The sequence below is a fragment of the Lissotriton vulgaris genome, chromosome 2_1 (genome assembly GCF_964263255.1).
Source record: "Lissotriton vulgaris chromosome 2_1, aLisVul1.2, whole genome shotgun sequence".
NCBI lineage: Eukaryota > Metazoa > Chordata > Amphibia > Caudata > Salamandridae > Lissotriton > Lissotriton vulgaris.
In genome coordinates this window covers 1456765143-1456788034 of record NC_141687.1, presented here as the reverse complement: position 1 = coordinate 1456788034, position 22892 = coordinate 1456765143, and the positions used below count along the sequence as shown (strand labels likewise).

General features: G+C 46.5%; 1 protein-coding gene across 1 annotated transcript in view; it reads right to left on the bottom strand.

The window, feature by feature from the left end:
- The window catches only part of LOC147732751 (roundabout homolog 2-like), a 1033034-nt gene that overhangs the window by 776965 nt on the left and 233177 nt on the right, over positions 1-22892 (bottom strand). The window contains exon 4 of the mRNA XM_086957318.1: positions 8958-9078. Within this exon, the coding sequence (XP_086813444.1) occupies positions 8958-9078 (121 nt within the window). The remainder of the gene's footprint in view (positions 1-8957; positions 9079-22892) is intronic.

Here is a 22892-nt window from a genome sequence, read left to right as displayed (position 1 = left end):
CCGGGCCCGTTATCCACGTTGGCAGACGCAAGCCCAGAGTTTAACAGTGGAATACTCCGGGGCGCGGTAGGCCGCTCGGACAGCAGCAAGGGAGGATGGTCCAACCTACGGATCATCCGTCAAGGAGGGACAGGAGTCGCCAGCCAGGTGCGGAAAGTCCTAGCTCCAATGGCAACCCCAGTGGACATCAAGAGGGATGAAGCATGAAAGCCGAACCTGACGGTATGCTCTTGGAATATAAATGGACTGGGAGGCAAAACAAATGACTTTGAACTAATAGCATTCCTTAAACAATTCGACATCATATTATTCCAAGAGACTTGGTCAATTGCATCGGACCACATAAATGGCTTAAAAGAAATATAACAACACGCCATCAAAAGAGGTTTAACAGGCAGGGCAGCGGGAGGCCTATCGATTTATCTAAACACCAGCATCCCATGGTCAGTTGAGTCAATTGAGTCAGGTCAATCATGGATTCAATGTATTAAAATCATGCTCCCGACTGACACCAGTTCAGGACAACATGTTACCATAGAGTGTCGCTCATTGGTTATATGTAATATCTATATTCATCGGGCATCAAAGAACAAACTACAGAAAATTCTGTCCCTAAAAGCATTTCTCAAATCCTTGCAAGCCACTTACCAACAGGCCGGTTTGGTGGTTTCTGGCGACCTAAACATGTTTCTACTAGAAAGAGACCCCGTCCATGACATCCAACGTACAAAGCGGTACTGGAAAATAATACCTCCAACAATAACAAACCATCGGAAAAAAGACAAACACGGCCAGATGTGTGCCCAAATGTTAGCCGATATCGGACTGATCACTTTGAATGGCCGATTCTTGCAGGATCAGCCGGCATCCTCGACCAGAATTGTCAAAAAGGCCCAATCAATTCTGGATTATACCATGGTGGACTCTGAGGTATTCCAAATAGTAGTTACCTACAGAATAATCCACAAACTGGAGAGCGATCACAGTCTACAAGCAATAGAGCTCAGATTGCAACACTCAAAGGACCCAGCAACAAAAGACCTGATGATAACTCCGACCCTTTATAATCTTAAGCGATTAGCATGGAACGGAAAGAATGCAGGTGAAATCATGGTTCATGTGAAACTAATGTTGGTAGAAGACGAGGCAAAAAACCCATTTGCATATCAAGAAAACTGGGAAAAAATGACTGCACTCCTAACCGACAAATTTGGTCAACAAAAACAGACTAACAAAAGAAAACCCTGTCAGTCACAACAAGCTCACTCGGGCGCAATAGGGAAAAAAAAAGTTATTCTATCAGGAACTTAGAAAACTCAAAGGGAAAGACTCCAAGAGGGGTGACGACATTAGGCAGCAAATACATAATCTAAGGCAAATATACAAAAAAGAAGTATGGACTCTAAAGAAAAAACATCAAACAGAAACCTGTCAACAATTAATAGAAGCCAGCAAATCCAACAACAACAGGAAATTCTGGGCAGAAATCAACAAAGTAGCCAATGGAGCAACCCTCGTTTTTAATGCAAATATACTACAGGAAGACTGGATACACCATCTAGAGCAGTCTCAAATGACGAACACCCTCTCCCCTTCCCGCTGACAGAAAAGCACGAAGAAGATCAAACCTTTGAAGGAACCTGGATAACGAAATGCCAAGTCCAAACGGTCCTGAATAAATTGAGGCCAAAAGGTGCCCCTGGCCCGAATGGCTTGCCCAATGGGCTCTTCAAACAAGATCACTCGTTCTGCGCAGAATATCTCTCCCCATTTTACAATCCTGCATTCCAATCAGGAAGCATTCCCTCCTCATGGAGAGGGAGTATTTTGCACCCAATCTTCAAAGCAGGAGCGTGCACAGGTCCAGCGAATTACAGACTGATCGCGCTCATTGACGTAGAGGCCAAGGTATACGCATCAAATCTCCTGATTGCGCTGGAAGACTGGATCAGCCGCAACAACATCCTACCAATCACCCAAACAGGGTTCAGGCCTGGAACCAACACGTTATGCAATCTGACAGCGCTCAACCTTCTTGTCGAGAGAGCAAAGGCCAAATCAACAAAACTGTACACCTGTTTTGTTGACCTAAAAGTGGCGTTCGACACAGTGCCAAGGGAGATACTACGGGAAAAAGATGGCCAACTGGGGTACCCCCCCGAAGTTGTTACGGGCCATCATAAATCTATACTCATCCACCTGGGTCAAGATAAAATTTGGTAATGGGGACAGGACAACATCAAAAATCCCCACCCGAATTGGCCTCAAGCAGGGATGCGTATTAGCCCCCACCCTCTTCAACATCTTCACTGCGGACCTTGACAAGAGCATTTCAGAGATTCAAAGCGACCCACCAAAACTAGCCCAACACAAAATAAGGTGTATGCAGTATGCCGACGACATTGTCCTGTGAAAAACAAAAGTGGTTTGCTTCGCGTCTCACCAAGGGCAGCAAACATTCAGATGGCACATCGCGGGAAACAACATAGAGCAATGTCCCACCTATAAGTATCTGGGAGTACTTGTTGATTCAAGATGGTTACTAAAAGAACACACCTTGTACAGAAAATCTCAGGCAATCAAATTGCGGTTTGCCCTAAATATATTAAAAACAAAATTAGCATGTCCATCTAACGAATACTTGCTGAAAGTGATCGCTGCTAAATTTTTACCCTCCCTCACGTATGGCTTCGACCTATACAGAGGCAGAGATGCGAATTTCCTGAATTTCCAACAGTCAGCGTTGTTCAAATACCTCTACCAAATTCCGAAGTTTGCATCACAGGCGCAGGTACGCCTTGAATTCGGATTACTTAACCAGATTCACGCAAGACAAGCGGCCATAATAAAAACGTGCTGGAAATTAAGAGCAGCACAAGAGGACACGCTGATGGGTCACTGTTGGACTGAAATCAACAATCAAACCAAAGGAAAAAAGGCATGGAAAAAACACTGGAAGAAGCGTTGGAAAATCTTGACATGCAACAGACGTGGAACAATGAACATACCTTCGCGGCCTTTAAAAAAGCTGCCAATGGTGCGGCGAAACATAAATCCAGGATTGCTGACAAAGCAACATTGGCCAAGAAAAAACACGGATGGATGGTACTGGCCACGTACGACAGAAGCATTCCGCAACCATACCTAGTCAATTACATAACACCATCAATGCAACAAATGCTATTACAACTGCGGCTGGGAACCTATACCACAAAAGACCAGATCCCGGCATGGCGGAAAACATGGCCAACATCATTGTGCAGACTTTGTGGTCTGGCTGAAGAATCCCTGATCCACGTCTTGTGAATCTGTCCCGCTCTGAGCAACCTGAGACGGTATTATCTCCTTCAAATATTCCGCCTTTTCCACATCAGAACTTGTCGGTCAGCAGTCATGCTAGTATTGAACAGCGAACAGCTGTAGATAGCCTGCAGGGCCACCCGTTTTTTTTCAGAAAGTGACCCTCCTATTGATGAAAAACGAAAAAGAGGTGACCAATGGGACAAAATACAAAGTCTCACTGAAACAAAAGACTTTGAAGCTAGATAATGAAAGATAGACTTTTTTTACTCTGAAATGGTCACCTGTCAGCAGATGCATTCTTATTTATTTTATGGATTAAGTTCTTTGAAATTCTCTCCTTTTTTGTAAAGGTTTTTATTAACCATATACAATAAAAATTTTACGTACTATATATATATATATATATATATATTCACTGAAAAAATCATAGGTTATAGACCATATATAGTTAGAGATTAGCATTTTCAAAACCTTATTTTACTCGCACAAAACCATTGAAATTCACATATATCGTTAGTTGCACTAACTAAATATCGCGCACCCGCAATCCACTGCTGATGATGTCACATATTACATCATTCATGACATGGTCAGTGACATCACTGATGACATCACTGATGACAACTCAAATGACATCACTGGCAACAACCCTGATGACATCATTCATGTGATAATACGATGAATCTGTTCAGACTCTAATATAACCTTAGATACACTTAGTGTAAACAGACACTCACAGATTGTCACTCATCCATAGAGTTACTCATACACCTAGTCAGTCATGCAAAGAATCAATCACACCTCCATTTCCTCAACTATACAGTTATACACATCTTACTTATTGAAACTTATTCTAACACATATTTACTCTCTTATGCAATCACTGATACAAGTTTTCAATGATCCATGCAGCCACTCACACATTCACTAGCTATTATACACAGTAATTTATATATGTCAACTCTCACATGTACTGTGTTTTACATATGTACTTACTTTGACATATAGCACTGAGATATCCATTTACTCACCAATACACTCAATCACACATTCAACCACCCATACAGCTGTTTCCACATGCAGTTTTGAACCCATACATTTAGTGAATCAACTGTTCACACATCTATGCACAGAGTCACACACCTCCCAGCCACCCACAAACACACACTCACTCTCCCATACAAATACTTGGGCAACCAATCAATTACCCATATAGTTACTCATATAGCTACTGATCAACACATGCAGCAGTTTACAGAACAACAGACAAAATGATGCACAAATTAAGACAGTTTAGTCACTAACCCATGCACTCAGTGAGACACATTTAATCACTCTCTCATACAGTCTGTCATGCATCTATTAAATCCGTCATCCAGACACTTATACATCCACTCATTCTTCAATATGTAAAACATATTTAAACTTTACAGAAACACACAGTCACTGGATGATGTCATCAGTGATGTCATCAGTGATGTCAAATGAGATGTCATCAGTGATGTCATCAGTGATGTCATTTGAGATGTCATCACTGATGTCACTGACCATGTCATGAATGATGTAATATGTGACATCATCAGCAGTGAATTGCGGGTGCGCGACATATAGTTAGTACAACTAACTATATAGGAGCAATTTCAATGGTTTTTTAAATGCTAATTCCAAACTATATAAGGCCTGAAACCTATGGTTTTTTAAGTGAATATATATATATATATATATATATATATATATATATATATATATATATATATTAAAACATACTTGAACTATTCAGAAACACAGTGTCACTGAATGATGTCATCAGTGATGTCATTTGAGATATCATGAGTGATGTGATCAGTTATGTCACTGACCATGTCATGAGTGACGTAATATGTGACATCATCAGCAGCGCATTGGTGGGGGCACGAGTTATAGTTAGCTCAACTAACTATAATGGCTGTCATTCATTTTGAGGCCCATCGGAGGGCTTTGAAAGGGAAATGCATCCGGCACGAACTACATGGCCCATCAAGCATCAAACTCATTGGAGTAACCCATTGGAGGGCGGTTAATTAATGATATTGCAAGGGCGTGTCAGATGCAACACATGAATATGTCGAGCCTCTAAAAAGAGCAGGAAGCTCAGAAACGCGTCAGGCTAACATCGACATGGCTGAAAGTGTATCAGAATGCAGAAGCAGTCCCACCTTATTAAAAGCTTGAAGCGAATTGCTGTCGAAGTGCGTCCTTACCTGCGGGCAACCTGGAGCTTTGATGTTACATGCAGCCGCCCGGCTGCGGAGGATTGCACCACCACGGGAACATAGGGGGTCACAGGGTTTCGAATCATGCGGAGCTCGTAATGTGAGACAACAGTCAATAGGATTTAGAACTGCCATTTATTCTGAGGCCCATCGAAGGGCTTTGAAAGAGAAAAGCATCTGACCCGAACTACATGGCCCAGCAAGCATCAAACTCATTGGAGTAACCCATTGGAGGTCGGTTAATTAATGATAATTGCAAGGTCATGTCAGATGCGGCACGTGAATATGTCGAGCCTCTGAAGAGAGCAGGAAGCTCAAAAACGCGTCAGGCTAACATCGACATGGCTGAAAGTGTATCAGAATGCAGAAGCAGTCCCATCTTATTAAAAGCTTGAAGTGAACTGCTGTCGGAGTGCGTCCTTAACTGTGGGCAACTTGGAGCTTTGATGTTACACGCGGCCGCCCGGCCGCGGAGGATTGCAACACCCCGGGAACATAGGGGGTCACAGGGCTTCGAAACATGCGGAGCTCATAATGTGAGACAACAGTCAATAGGATTTAAGACTGCCATTCATTCTGAGGCCCATCGGAGGGCTTCGAAAGGGAAAAGCATCCGACATGAACTACATGGCCCAGCAAGCATCAAACTCATTGGAGAAAGCCATTGGAGGGCGGTTAATTAATGATAATTGCAAGGGCGTGTCAGATGCGGCACATGAATATGTCGAGCCTCTGAAGAGAGCAGGAAGCTCAGAAATGCGTCAGGCTAACATCGACATGGCTGAAAGTGTATCAGAATGCAGAAGCAGTCCCACCTTATTAAAAGCTTGAAGCGAACTGCTGTCGAAGTGTGTCCTTACCTGCGGGCAACCTGGAGCTTTGATGTTAAAAGCGGCCGCCCGGCCGTGGAGGATTGCACCACCCCGGGAACATAGGGGGTCACAGGGCTTCGAATCATGCAGAGCTTGTAATGTGAGACAACGGTCACTAGGATTTAAGCCTGCCATTCATTCTGAGGCCCATCGGAGGGCTTTGAAAGGGAAAAGCATCCGACACAAACTACATGGCACAGCAAGCATCAAACTCATTGGAGTAACCCATTGGAGGGCGGTTATTTAATGATAATTGCAAGGGCGTGTCAGATGCGGCTCGTGAATATGTCGAGCCTCTGAAGAGAGCAGGAAGCTCAGAAACGCGTCAGGCTAACATCGACATGGCTGAAAGTGTATCAGAAGCAGTACCACCTTATTAAAAGCTTGAAGCGAACTTCTGTTGGAGTGCGTTCTTACCTGCGGGCAACCTGGAGTATAGATAGATATATATACATATATATATATATATATATATATTTATATACATATACATGTATATATATATGTGTATATATATATATATAAAATATATGTGTGTGTATATATATATATATATATATATATATATATATATATATAAAAATCAGGAGTGCAGTGTATTGCTATAATCAGGCATTTCATTCAAAGTCATAGTCTCATTTTTACATGAGGAAGGAAGACACATTTTGCTCATGACTTACATAAATACTGAGAATACAGCCTTTCTTCAGTAAGAAAGAGGGCACCATGGAACAATGGAAGATGACAAGAACAGTCCCAACCCATTTATGGTAAAGAGAAGGTGCTTCTGGGTAATCTTGTGTTATTGGATATAAAAACTGTCAGCATACTGAAAACTCATGAAGACCATCAAAAGTCATACAAAATTCCCTGGTGCACGTCAGTCACAAAGAATGTTACCAGACTGCTTGTTTCATGGTCCCAGAGCACTATTATTCAAACATATTTTACGAAGTAGGAAATTCGTGTGCTTAAAATCAAGTGTGGGGTTTATACTGACCTCAAACCTGCTTAACACCTGAAAAAAATCGCTTTTGTTTGTAAGAACCACAAACCTAAGTAAAGGGTGGTTTTGTGGCACAAATGTTTAAATTGATTTCATGAGCATGGTTGTGGTGAAGAGTATGTCAAATGCCTCAACTGCATCCCAGGTACCCGAAATAGGTACACTACCTGAGAAAAGATCTCCTTTCATTTCTTGCCCGAAGCAGTTGGCTCTGAGGGCAAGCGATTGTTTTGCTCTCCTCAACCCCCCCAACACCTACAACATAGACAGAGTGCAAGGCCTGACTGTTATGATGCTGATCGAACAACAAATCATAAGAGGTTTCAATAAAGTGAGACATAACATTGGAAAAGCCAGGACACTACTTATAGGCTGACCATCCCATTTTTCCTGCTCTACCTCTAGTCTTGGTTTAGCAAAAGAATTAACTAAAAATGCTGTTTGGTATGGAAAAACACAACAAAGTGTATAAATGCTAATTTCTGTTCTTGTCTTACTATTATTGGGCAGATGTATCAAGATACCGTTTTGCGAATCCTAAATAGCGAATTTTTTGAGAATCGCTATTTAGAATTCGCAAAACGGTATGTATGTACAAAATCGCAATTTTTTTGCGATTCCTTATTATTCTTTATTTGCGAATTCGCATTTTGCGAATTCGCAAATAAAGAATAATTTTCAATGCATTCCTATGGGCCAGGAGGCCCATAGGAATGATAGTGCAATAATTCTCAAATTGCGAATTCGCAATTTGCTAATCGCAATTTGAGAATTATTTCAAGGGTGCAGGGGTGTCTCAAAGACACCCTGCTGCACCCCTCAAATCTACATGTGTGTGCATGTGGCACACATACATGCCCTATGGGCATGTATGAGTGTCACATGCCACCCTTACAAATGCCAATCAGAGCATTTTTAAAAGAAATCGCAAATTACCACCAACTACAAGTTGGTGGTAAATTGCGATTTCTTAACACAAATTCGCAAACCAAAAATGTGTCATACATATCATTTAAGGAATCGCAAAATTTGCGTTTCCTTAAATGGTATGGCAAAATAAGGAATCGCAAAAAATTGCGATTCCTTAAATTGCGATTTTTTGATACATATCAAAAATCGCAAATCGGCCGTTTGCGTGTCGCAAAGGCTGAAATTCTGCGAATTTCGGCCCTTGCGAGTCGCAAAAGCCTTGATACATCTGGCCCTATATCTTCTTTTCTGTTTACAAAACCTTTGACACTGAAACGTATCATGTTTAACAAGTAACTTGTTCTTTGGGTTCCTTGAAGTGATGCAGGAGGAATTTGGGGAGCCTAGACACCCTAAGGCTTAAAGATCCATTCTAATGCTGGTTTTTGAGGCCCTCTGTAGAACCAAATGTGTTTGATTATTAAAGCACGTACACAGACAACTGTTCTTCCCCCTCCATTTTGTCTCGATTTTTTTTACCTGTTACCAAAGTAATGCATACAGAGTTAAAGAGAGCATATTCATTTTTAGTAAATGCTTTCTCAGTGTACTCACCAAACACTACCAACTCTGCTGGTTCGCTGTCTCGTTCTCCCATCATGTTTGTAGCCACGCAGATATACATTCCAGCATCGTTTTTCTTAGTGTGGGACATCATAAGTTTTCCTCCTCTGATCTGAATTGGAAACCACAAGGAAATTGAACTCACTGTTAAAACCGACACCATCAAAGTATAACACATATTAGAGCTTGAAGGATATTCGCAGACCTAACACAATTATCTAAGCATGCATCCCTGGTCATGTATCTTAGTATGCTTAGTCATTATGAGATATGCCATTTTCAACTGTGAATATCTTAAATGTATATATTATCTAGTTCAAAGAAAATAACAAGTGGAAGCTAAAAACATTCTAACAAACTAGAAAACATTTTTAAGATGTTTTATTAATAAAAAGGTTGCAATTCAGAAGAAAATATGTAATAGTTTCCCTCTATATGAGCTGTGTGGGCCGCCAATGAAGGCAAAGTGCAAAAGCAATATACAAGCAACAAGCATTGCCTGGTTACTTATCTGTAATATTCATTACTTCCACTCCATGTCTTCCTTGTCAAAATTCTTACGTAATGAGTTTACCTCCTTTATGCAGAACCTAACCACCAATCTTGTCTTGCCTTACCACTCCAAAATGCCCCCCATATCCCTAGTACAAATGGCTCATTTCCTAGGAAGGACGTCCTGAAATAAACAAACAGACAGACAGAAATAAGTGGTACACAGGGAGAGGCGTGTGGGACTCAGGACTGTGACAAGGAATACATGGACTTGTAGTAATGAATATTACCGGTAAGTAGCCGGGAATTAACTTCTTGTCCATCTTCCTCTCACAGCCCCCAGGGGCGGCCTTAGGCATGTTCAAGCTGTGCACCTGCACAGGGCCACCACGCCAATATATATCCTTAATATATTAATCCTCTGAGGATGGATACATCTTTGCGTGGCGGCCCCTGGCAGGGATTTGGCGGCCTCCGGCTCTGTTCCACTTCCAAACACCCTGACCCCCCCTCTTCCATGGCCCGCTACCTACGCTCCCTGCCCAGGGCCTCCATGAGCCTAGAGCCGCCCCTGCAGCCCCTATGTAATAAGTACGTACTCAAGCTAACACACAACCATCAACCAAAACAGGTGATTTAATTAACACAAGATACAAAATAGAAACTCCCAATTATTACACTGCAGGAGGACCAACAGAACTCAAGACTGCAATACCAAAAGCAGAAGACACATCGCCAACCACCTGCAAATGGTAGTGGGACATGAACGTGTGGGGCTGAGCCCAAGTGCCCGCAAAACAAATGTCCTGAATGACAGCCCCAATTAACACACTCAGGTGGCAAAGACACCCCTAGTAGACCTCCCAGGCATAGCACTCGGAACCTGCTGACCACCCAAGGAATATGAATGGGAAATTAGCAACTTAATCGAATGAGACAAATTTGAGCGAGACGGCTTGAACCCACCTCCCCCGCGCCAGCCCATGGGAATCAAACATGGCATCCAACTTGCAGAAGGTCATGGTGCGCTGCAAATAAATGGAAAGTGCACGATGTACAGCCAAAGAATGCAAACAGACCCCATCAGCCGATACAGGGGAGGGATAAAAGGAAGGCAAAATAATATCCACATCCAAATGAAAAGAAGACAACACCTTGAGGAGAAAGGCCGGACTAGGACGAAGCACCACCTTGTCTGCAAAACAACAAAGGAAAAGAGGACAGTACCTCAATACCTTAGTAGGCTGAGGCGCAGAAAGGCAGACTCAATCTGTTCAAGAAAAGTGCTGATCCAGATCTGAAAGTTCATCTGGCAGCCTCGTAACTGGTTTCTCCTTCATTATCCAGCCACGATGGTGCTGCTCCCCACAGCCTGACTGCCGTGTAAACATTTGTTTCCAAATATGCCCTTGCACACAGGAACTCACTCGACTTTTCTCAGCTTAACAGCTTTCCCACAACAGCCTGCTCTTCTGCGCCTCATTATTAGCCGATGCGTTTCAGGGCAACAGCCCCTTCTTCTTGGGCTTAAAAGGAATCTTGATAACTGCATTGCTGTTATATCCGGTAAACATTTTATTTCTGGTATTTGAACACAATTTATATTTGTACAAGTTCCCAGTGGCCATTTGCATAGTGCACATCATGATGGGACATGAAGTCCTGCAGCGTTCACAATAAGTCTTTGGTAAGTTCAAGAATTCCAATTGTAGGGGCGTGGCCAACAACATGGCCGAGTAAGTCAGGAGCCTCCGCAGCTCCGGCGAGCCGACTAGATCCGACGACTACAGCGGTGTCCAGAGTTCCCGTCGTTGACGCGAAAGGTTCCGTCACGAACTGGTGGTGTGTGAAATCGGGCACCGCAGTACTAAAAGCGGTTAATTTACATGATAGGCCGAGGCGCTCCGGAGCAACGTGGAGAAAGACCTAAGATGGCGGCGCCCTGACGAGGAAACTGGGGAGACCGGAGCTGCAGCACGAAAGACGTTGGTGAAGGCAAGCAGTGACAGAAGAGAGGTCCGGGGCTCCGGGCCTGACTGTCGACACCCGGGTCTGAGTGATGAGTCACCGGGGCTTAGGCAGCAAGCTACAAGGTCGCGCTGGAGACGGGAGAAACTACGGCGGCAGGGGTCTGACGGATGAGACGGAGGCCTGAGGAGGTGGGCCCGCCCAGTGGTGAGGAGAAGCGCCTGTACCGAGCCGGGTTGACAGAGTGCCAGAGAAAGACTTTGGACGCCGGGCCATTAGTAACGCTACGCAGCAGGAGAGGAGCGCAGCCGCATAGTTGAAGCTGGAGACTGAGGTGAGGAAGTTGGACCCAGCACGGCGGAGGGAGGACTAGCGGGTGGATCCCCATACCTGAAGAGGCCCTGCACTGAACCATACATCCTGGGGCCTTCACGGTGCTGAGCACTGGCGCGCTGCTCGGACGGGGTGACACATACACCAGACACGGGAACCATAGGCAGGAGAGACGTGCCTACGGCCAGAACACAGAGAACGGCCTAGCAGTCTGGCAACTGGGACAGGCAAGGTTGCAAATTAATCATCCCCCTGCCACACTCATTGCCCCACTGTAGCGTCTGGCGAACTGAGGGGCCTCCGGACCTTGGTGCTGGATGGGAGGTGAAGAGCTGGAAGATCCTGTGGGCCCGGGAGCACCCTTGGCTGACAGCCGGGCTACGAGGCACACGTGAGTGAACAGATTCGAGAGGCAGCACTGGACATCCGGCTGGAAACTGGGGCCTGGTCGAAAGAAAAAAGGATTAGGAAATCAGTCTGATGGGCCACTAACGATACCCAGGCCATAGATGAGAGCAGAATGGGCAAAAAGGAGGGGACCGCCAAAACCCCACATCAGGGGACCCTGGATCGTTATGCAACGGTCCCCCCCCCACTACGGAAACAGATCTACTAGGACCGCGCTCGGATACAGCTCTCCTGATGGGGGCTATACAAGCGTCTCGGGAAGACATACTGGCGTCCCATGCAGCCCTGGAGGTCAAGATTGGAGAAGTGGGCTCCGAGGTCACACTATTGCGACAGGACTTTCGAAATTTGACAGAGCGGGTGACCAGGGCAGAGACTAGACTGGGTGAGGCAGAAGATATCATCCACTCCCTGAAAAAGGACGTAACGGAGCTCCAGGCCTTGCATAAGCAGCTCCAGTGGAAGGTGGACGATGCAGAAAATAGGGCCCGCCGTAATAACCTTCGCTTGTTAGGTTTTAGGGAAGGAATAGAGGGGACCAATATGGCGGAGTTCTTGCACTCCTGGTCTTTAAAGACCTTCCCAAAAGTGAAATTCCCCAACTGCTTGGTGATAGAAAGAGCGCATCGGGCACTGCTGGCGAAGCCACTGGTGGGAGCAAGACCGAGGTCGGTCATTGCCCAATTCCTGAACTTTGCTGATTGAGATATGATATTGAGAGAAGCCAGAAAACTTGGGGAGATCCATATGGAGAACTCACAGATCATGATCTTCCCGGACTATAGTCAAGAGGTGCAGAAGCAGAAGCGCTCCTTTGATACAGTGAAGGCAAAGTTGAGGGACCTGCATTTTCAGTATATACTGTTCTTCCTGGCGAAACTGAAAGTTATGTACAAGGAAAAGACATACTTTTTCACGCACCCTGAGGATGCATGGCAGTGGCTGGAGGAGCGCCCACCCATGTGGAGACGGGAGGAAGAGATGTGTAAGGCGGCAGAGGAAGAGACCAACGCAGAGACCCAGTGGGTAACACCGAAGTCGCAGAGACAGAGAAGAACGCGGGGGAGTAGGAGAGTGAAGACGACGCCCTAACCCACGCAGAGCTCGGTCGGTCGACGGCAGAAGAGTTCGACATCCCTTGACCTAGGTGATCAAGCAGGATCCAGGTTTCGTTGCCTGGCTGGAAACGCTCGCTCGGAAGGGGAGGACAACATTGGTGGTAATACGTCTGGAAGTGAGGACATGGAGAATCAATCAATGCATCCGCTAGTGGCGGCAATCACCAAGATGGAGCAGGAATCGGCCAAGGAGGCGGGGGCCTCGCAGGAGGACATTCAAGATTCAAATTCTTGAACCGGGACGTTCTGGGCGGACAAGATGCAGACTCAATACCGGGGACCACGCAAGTTGTTTCACCCTCTATAAACACTGTTTTACTGTTTATGGACACGTTTTACTTATACATGTACTTAGAAGAAGGTAGTTTGAATGCTTTCCGGTTAGGCCGTTTAGGGCTGGATTGAAAGGGGTAAACTTGGTGAGGGCGACAAACCTTCTCTGCCTGGGAGTCCTATACGTAGCCTTTGGCGATGGTGGGACTGGCGGGAGGGGGTGGTGGGGAGGGGGGAGTGGGGGGAATGTGCATTTGTTCTAAGTTTGGGGATATACGGGGGCGAGAAGGGGGGTACTGGTGTTTTGCATGGGTCGGGAGTTGGGGGAAGGGGGGAGTGTTACAGCATGTCAGACTGGTCATACATACATACCTTAGACCTAGATGCCCTACTATCACCGACTTTAAGCATCTTGCAACATGACTCAGGGCAAGATGACAGATAATCCTATGGAGGCAGCACAGGCTCAGAAGGGGACTAAGATAATAACATGGAATGGTAACGGACTCGGCAGTAAGATAAAGAGAGGATTAGTCCATGCTTACATGAAGCGGGTGGGCCCTGATGTAATCCTGCTACAATAAACACACCTACAGGGCACCAAGTGGGGCTTTTTAGCTAGAGGGCAGTACAAAGTTCTTGCACATGCGGGATTCATCACAGGCTCCAGGGGGGTAGCCATACTGATTAAAAAGAACCCACCATTTCGGATAGCACAGACCTGGATAGATCTTCAGGGGACATATGTGGGGGTGAGGGGCCACTGGGGAAGGCAGTAATATATTATCGTCTCGGCCTATGCACCACCAAAATTGCAGGCAGTTATACTCCTAAATACGTCAGACACCCTGCAGGTTTTAGGGGGTGACTTTAATGATGTGATGGCCCCGACAAAAGATAAGACAGGAGACAGAACCAAGGACCCGACCCAAACCCTGCTTTACAAGACGATGAATACTTTGGGACTGATAGATGTATGGAGATGGTTACATCCGAGATTAGTGCATATTCGTTCTTCTCTGGTGCACGAAAGGTATATTCTAGGCTGGACTACATCTTCATGGCTAGACATGCAATAACTGTAAATGACACGGCAGAGTACCAGGCAAGAGGAATATCGGACCACTCACCACTACTAGCTAGGATGGGGGGGGAGGAAGGGAGGAGCATGTCCTGGAGATTAACGGCCTTTTACCTTCAGAATGCGGCCATACTAAAGGGCCTCCCGGCAGATGTGAAAGTCTATATCGCCGAGAATGAGGGCTCTGTCTTATCACTGATGGTTTTCTGGGATGCCCTTAAGGCGGTCTTGCGAGACAGGGCACAGTATAGGCTGGCGGAGAAAGAAAGGAAACTGCAGGGGGAGGCTAGATCCCTGGAAAAACAGATATTGGCACTGGAAAGGAAGCACCAGCTCACTAGAGCAACGGGCACCTCAGACGGCTGGCGGATCTGCAGCGCCAATATAGAGACATGGTGACGGGGGAGGCCAAGACACAGGCGCTGGCGACGCTGCATCACTTGTATGATGTGGGGGACAAGTCAGGGAAGCTGCTGGCATGGCTCAGCAGGAAGGAGAGAGATGCAAGATGGGTAGAGCAGGTCAGGGACGCCCAGGGAAAACTAGTGAGGACGGATGAACAGATAGTAGAGACTTTTGCTGAATACTATAGAATATTCTATGAAGCTGGAGATTTAGGGACGCAGGAGGACGCAATGCACTACATGGCACACATTGAGCTCCCAGTGCTGGCGGAAGAGGATCAACGAGATCTAGAGGATAGCTTCACGCTAGAAGAAATTAAAGCAGCCCTAGCCAAGCTGTGGGCGGGAAAGTCCCCTGGCCTCAATGGATTCCCTGCAGAATTTTTTAAAAAGACAGCGGACTTACTGGCCCGCCATCTGTTGGGGCTCTTCGAAGAGGCAGAGCAGGAGGGAGAGTTGCCGCCAGACCTTCGTTTGGCCACAATAATCCCGATATATAAGGAGGGTAAGCCGGTGGACGACTGTGCGTCGTATCGCCCCATTTCCCTCTTAAATGAAGAAGTGAAGCTCCTAGCGACGAAACTAGCTCTCCGACTGAGGCGGGTGATATTGGGGGTGGTCCACCTAGACCAAACGGATTTCCTCCCTGATAGGGCCACTAGATTAAACCTTAGACAGACTCATAATTGGTGCAGGAGGTGAGCGTAAGGCGAGACAGTCACTGGATTTTGTCCCTTGACGCAGAAAAAGCGTTTGATGCAGTCCACTGGCCCTTCCTTGAAGGGGTGCTAATATGGTTTGGTTTTGGACCTAAGTTTAGGAAATAGGTAAAGTTGCTATATACTGATCCCACAGCAAAAGTTAAAGTCAATGGGATATTATCCCGGGACTTCCCGGTACGACGGGGGACCAGACAGGGGTGCCTCCTGTCGCCACGGCTCTTCGCTCTTACTATCAAAGTACTGGTGTGTACGGTTCGGCAAAATGGAGACATTAGGGGGTTCCGACTGGGGCAGACGTATACCGCAGAGGAAAAAATATCGTTGTATGCAGACGATGTCCTTCTGTACATAACACACCTGGCCACTACGATAGCGGCATTGTTTTCAGAACTGGATCGATACTGAGCCAGTGCAGGCTACCGGATAAACTGGCACAAGTCGATCCTTTACGATCCCCAGGGACAGCAAGAGTGGATAGACTTACCAGGGAGGCTACCGACAACAAACGAGGGGTTTGTCTACCTCTGGATTTTCATGACACTTGACAGCTCCCTCTCCTATGAAAGGAATATCAGACGAATATTAAATAATTTTACAGAGGATGCGGCCAGGTGGAGGATGCTCCCACTTACAATCCTAGGCCGTACGGCCATGTTTAAAATGATGACGCTCCCAAGATTCCTGTATGCATTCCCGAATGAGTACTTCCCCCTCCCGCGACGGGTGTTCTTGGAAATAAATGCGGAACTGAGGACCTTCCTGTGGCTGGGTAAACAGCCCCGGGTGGCACTGACGACCCTACACAGGCATCAATATAATGGCAGAATCACATTGCCTATCATAGAAGCCTACTACTGGGCAGAACACCTAGTGCCTATCAATGAATGGATACACGCCTCTGCCACACACGCCACTTACGCACTTGAGAGACAAAGTAGGACGAACCGCACATGCCCTCACTATCTGTATGGGGGAAAAGAGAAAGGTAGATTGCTTCCGGCCACCAGAGTTACCCTGGAGATCTGGGAACGGGCGACAAGGACTACAGGCTGGGAACGAAAACAAACGAGGCTGACACCACTATGGCGATGTGCTTGGTTGAAGGAACTAAGCAAACTGCAGGGGTTCCAGAGATGAGATGACATAGGTATATCGACACTGGGTGACGTGCTGAAAAAAGGAGAACTGAAGTCATTTCAAGCACTAAGGGTGGAATATGGGCTACACCACACGCAATATTTCAAATATGCACAGTTGAGGCATGCCAGGCGGGCAGAAGGGACTTTGGCGGGAACGCTCCCAGAATATGCACCGCTGGAGGGCCGCCTCCTACAGGAACAGATCCTGAGTAGGGCAGTCTCTCTGACATACAGAACTGTGATGAATAACATACCGGATGGGCTTGTCAACCATAAGAGAAACTGGGAGCATGATGTGGGGGAGATGGATACGGTGGATTGGGACACGGTTCTGATGCACCGAGAGAGGTAGCCATTAAGTCCTGCCTTAGGCTTATCCAATATAATATCCTACACAGGACCTACTTTGACAGAGTGCGCCTACACAAAATGGGAAGGGCTGGGGACCCGAAATGCCTGCGATGTGGCCGAGACATAGGAGATTTTTATCACATCATTTGGTCCTGCCCGTAAATTCAGACCTACTGGGTTGAGGTCCTGAGGGAACTAGGGGAGGTGCTGGAGACCACTCTGCCGTTGGACCCTAAAGTGGTCTTATTAGGTATGACTAATGATGTAGACTTGACTCGCCCACTGTTGATTTTTTTTTTAGCCCTGGCTTTGGTGGCAGCTAAGAGAGATGTGGCAAGGAGATGGGGGTAGCTATACTGCCACAGCTGGAGGAATGGAGGAGAGGTATGGACCTATATATGGCAGCTGACAGGGTCACATATAAGGCACGGGGACGTCCTAAAACGTTTGGTAGAGTGTGGGACAAATGGCGGCGATATCATGGTCTAGATGGAGGACTCTGAACCTGAGGGGGTGAGAGGATATCCATCCCGAGACAAGAGGGAGTGCAATGGGGGACAATATGGCGTAATAGGTGAGGGCCTGGGAAGAAATTTGATGGGGCTAGCTGAGGTGTAGTAGAGTGAATTGTTTTTAATGATGATGCTCGGAGGGCGGGGGGAGGAAGGGTGTTGTATGATGATTAATAATGACATGCTTGTTATGTTTATGCAAAATAAAAAGCAAATAAAAAAGTTTTAAAAAAAGAATTCCAATTGTATTTTTAAAAAGGCCCCAAGCTGCCCCACTCTTCTACCTGAGGAAATGGCCACCAGAAAAAACATCCGTGGCCTAACGCAACTTAAAGTCTGCTGAATCCAAATGCTCAATGGGAGCACCCTGCAGACACTGCAGGACCAAACATAAATCCCAAAGAGCCACATGGGAATGCACCACTGGACACCGAAGAGAGCAACTACACAGCAAAATAACAGCCAGATGGGCCACTGGAAAATCATCATCCCCTCGAAAAGATGTAGCAATGGCCAATTCTCAGCATTGAACAGTGGACACTTACTATGAATCATGCTGCCAGCTAGTTAAATTCAATGCTAGCGTGACATTGAACTCACTGATGACTACACATGACATGTCAGTGCACAGGATTACATGCATTGGCATCACGTCACTTATGATGTTATTGTACATGTACACAGATCTGTTGTGTGATGGACTCTCAAATATGATATAAACATGTTAATGTGTGAGATGGCTAAGCAACCCACAGTAATGATGGACTGACTACATAATGTGCCTATTTTACTGTGTAGATTGCTGAACTCATGTTGATGCTTGATCTTTATGCACACACTGTGCTCATTGTGTTGTTAATGTGTGCCCTGTCTGAATCACGCAAGAAGGTGTGGCAGGTACAGCAGCTACGTTAAAGCCAGCAGTGTTGCTGTTTCAGACATGTGCTGTATCAACTACTCTCAGAGCTGGCGACACAAGATGTTGGAATATACAATTTGGCATTCACATAGTCACAATCTGTTTTGGGGTACTCACTATATACATACTGAACACATGTACAACTACTTTAGAACAAGGTGTCTCTGCATGTGACTTGAGTTGTAAGCTGTTGTTTCAGACCAGTCATTGTTGGCGCTGTATCAATCAAAACAAAAGATGTTGGACACATCTCATAGAGGAATTGAATTGACATGTGTCCCCTTTTATCTTATGTAGGAGGCGACTAAATGTGCATCATCCATTCACATTGCTTGCGGACATGGAGGATGAGGACATCATTATACGTAAATTCTATTTGGATCAACATACCCTCCTAGACCTATGTGGTCAGTTGGAGCCCCATCAGCAAGTGACTCCTACATACTGCGTAACAGTATCGTACCACAGCTGATGGCAAATCTGCATCAGGAACGCGCGTGGATTGTGGGTGACTACGCAGAGTCAAGTAATGTGCTGTATGTGTGGCATGCTGTCCTCAGCTACAGTTATATTACAAAATTGCTCTGTGTAACTCACACCTAGGTGACTCTGCATATCCCAATCGGCCTTGGTTGCTGAGCCCACTGAGGAATCCCAGGACCCTGGGTGAAGTCCGCTACAAGGATGCCCATGGGAGGACACGTCATGCGGTGGAGCGTATTTTTGGTCTTCTGAAGACTAGATTCCGGTATCTGGACAGGTGTTAACCTGCGTCAACAGCTCATCAACCTCTACTTCCCTTGAGTTTGAGTGACAATGTACAACTGCGCCATTGTCTGCTATATTTGATGGTAGTGAAAAGCCATAGAGGAGCTTTTTGACAGCTGCCTGTTGTTGGCTCTGTGCTGATGGCTGATGTTTGTGGCACAGTGTATGACCATCCATATGATGTCTATGTTGATATTGTTTCTCATTGTAGTGTGTCTTGGTCTGTGTACCTTGATGACTAGTGTTGTGTACTGGCTGGGATGCCATCACCGGACAAATAAATGTCATTATCTTGTGTCTTTCTAGGTCCCTTCAGCCTCTCAATGCCTCGGAACAATCAGAGCTTCTGGTATATTGAACTCAGAGTCAACATTGTACATCCTGTGATAAACATGGAGCAGACACAAAAACATAGGTGTGCAAAGAGTGTTTATTTACAAAGAGTGTTTATGACAGACAAACGATGTTTAAAAAAAAGGTACAAAGTGAATCAATGAGTTGTCAGTGATGGTAAACAAGACAATAGAGTAGTCCACATTTATGTGGTGACAGAGTCCAACAGATACCTGCCATCAACATGGCAGTGTGGGTAAGGATAGTCAACAAAGCTAATGTCAAGGTGAAGAGAGGTGCCATCATGGCTGGCTCTTTGACTTGCGTTGGCTGGTGCTTTGCCACGTGATCCTCCCGTTGTGTTTCTCGGACGGCCCATTTTGTCATTTCCAGGGAGGACACTGCTTCGGATTCAGCGGTGTCTGAGGAGTCTTCCTGTTCTAGCTCACCCCTCTCTGTGGCCGCAGCTGAGGTGGTGGGAGTATCATCCTGCGGGCCACTGGAGGGAAGTTGAGATGTCCATTGGGCCGCATGACTGTCTCTCTGAACACCTACAAGCTGGCCCATGATGTCCACGATTTGGCCCATACACATGTCCACGGACGTCAGCAGCAGGCCGAGCTCATGCACTTCTTATAGAACCTGTCCCATGTGTCCCTGGTTTTGTTCATATGCCCCAAGAACTCTGGCAATGTTGGCCAGGGCTTCAGTCCCAGTATCTTGTCAATTTTTTCCCCCCAGTTGTCCTCCCACCTACCCTGCTGTCCCAGACCTGTGGCATTGCCACTCGATGCACCCGCAAACTCTCCCTGCCCTCCTCTGATTGTGTGAGGGTTTTGGTATCCACTGAGGCAGGGAGAGTGTTGAAGGAAGCACTGGTGGTGGTTGAGGCTGCACACGTCGTTGCAGCAGGGGTCAGTGCAGTTGTTGCTGAGGTGGTAGTAGTGGGGACAGTGGGGGCCTGGGACGTGGTACGCCCTAGCAGTCTAGATGGGTCAGGTTCGGGTTCCTCATCCGAGAAACTTAGGGAGTCTGCAGACGAGAGTCCATGTTCCAGGGGGGAGACTGGCTCAGCAGGTCGGTGTTGTCTTCTGCAGGACTCAATTGTTGATCACCTGTTGAACAGAGGTGAAATGGTCATTGAAGTGCACCTCGCAAGCCTGGTGTTAGACGTTTGGATGTGACGTGTTACACCACACAGTTTACATTGATATCACTTTGTAGGACTGCAAGGTACTGAGCATCAAGTCATGATGTGTAGGTACATACATTACTTGTCCATGGTGTGACAGGTCAATTGATACCATGTTCCACGTACAGATTGTATGATTACAAGGACATGTCGTCATCTAACGACTAGCAGCACAACAACATTATGTGATGCGTCTTTTGTGTTTGCTCTACATAGAACACATTACATCTGAGCAAGAACTAGCCATTGTAATCTTATGCATACCTGTCATATCATGTATTTTACTTTCTTTTACCCACTGATCATGCATGTTTTGTGTTCATATGGGACTTGATGCTCTGACACCATGGCACTTACACATAGCATTCAATGATGTGCATGATTGTGTTCTGAATTTCTTCAACATGTGAATTGGTAAGTCAAACTTTTATTTCTGTGACAGTTACATACGCTTAGCTGTCTGCACACTGGAAGTGACTATTGGATCTATGCCAAGTTGGATGACATGTGAGGGCTGGTGTGGTCATATGGCTCCATGCTTTTTGAGAGGAATGGCAGGGTGCATGCACTGTCTACCTATCTGTTCTGTGAAACAGTTGAGGGGAGTTTCTGCCACATGGTTCTGGGTGTGGGAAATGTACCATCCTGCTGAGCTTTGGAACAAGGTAGCCTGGTGGAGTTGTGGTGCAGGCTTCCCACCCACAAACACCCCTCCCTGTTAAGATGGTGACCTACCCGTAAATTTCATATGAGCAATAGAATGTCTGCTACATGGTTGAGGCTGGGCGAGTGCTCCATCCTTTTGAGCTGTGGGACAATGGTGTCTGGAGAGAGTTGTAGTGATGGCTTCCCACCAAAAAACATCCCTCCCTGTTAAGATGGCTGCCTCCAGGTGAAGTGGAGCAGAGGAAGGGAATAGGCTACACATGGCTCTTGGATGGGGGAGTGTTCCATCCAGCTCGGGGGGGGGACAAGAGAGCATAAGATGGCTACCTACCTGTAATGCAATGACTGTCACATGGTTGTGAGGAGTGTTCCATCCTGCTGAGCCGTGGTACAAGGGGGCCTGGTGGGAGTTGTAGTGCAGTCTTCCTACCCACAAACACCCCTCCCTGTACGTCTGCTACCTACCTGTAAGTTTGATGTGAACAAACACCCCTTCCTGTTAAGATGGCTACCTGCCTGTAAGTGTGATGTGAGCAATAGAATGGCTGCCACATGCTTGTGGGTGGGGGGGTACTACATCCCACTGAGCTGTGGGACAAGGGGGCCTGGTGGGAGTTGTAGTGATGGCTTCCTACCCACAAACACCCCTCCCTGTTAATATGGCTACCTACCTGTAAGTTTGATGTTAACAAACACCCCTCTCTTCTAAAATGACTAACTACCTGGTAGTTTGATGGGGCAACACAATGGCTGCCACATGCTTCTGGGTGGGGGGATTGCTCCATCCTGATTAGCAGTAGGACTAGGGGATATTTGTGGGAGTTGTAGTGAGGGCTTCCCACCCACAAACACCCCTCCCTTTTGAGGTGGCTGCCTCCCTGTGAAATGGAGCAGTGGAGGGGAATAGGCTATACATGGCTCTTGGATGGAGGAGTGTTCCATCTTGCTCAGGGATGGGATAAGAGCACGGGATGGCTACCAACCTGTGAGTTTGAAGAGAGCAATGCAATGGCTGGCACATGCTTCTGGCTGGGAGGAGTGCTCCATCCTGCTGAGCTTTGGGACAAGGGGGACTGGTGGGAGTTGTAGTCCAGGCCTCCCACCCACAAACACCCCTCCCTGTTAAGATGGCTACCTACCTGTTAGTTTGATGAAGGCAGTGCAATGGCTGCCACATGCTTCTGGGTGGGGGGGAGTACTCCATCCTGCTGAGCTGTGGGACAAGGAGGCCTGGTGGGAGTTGTAGT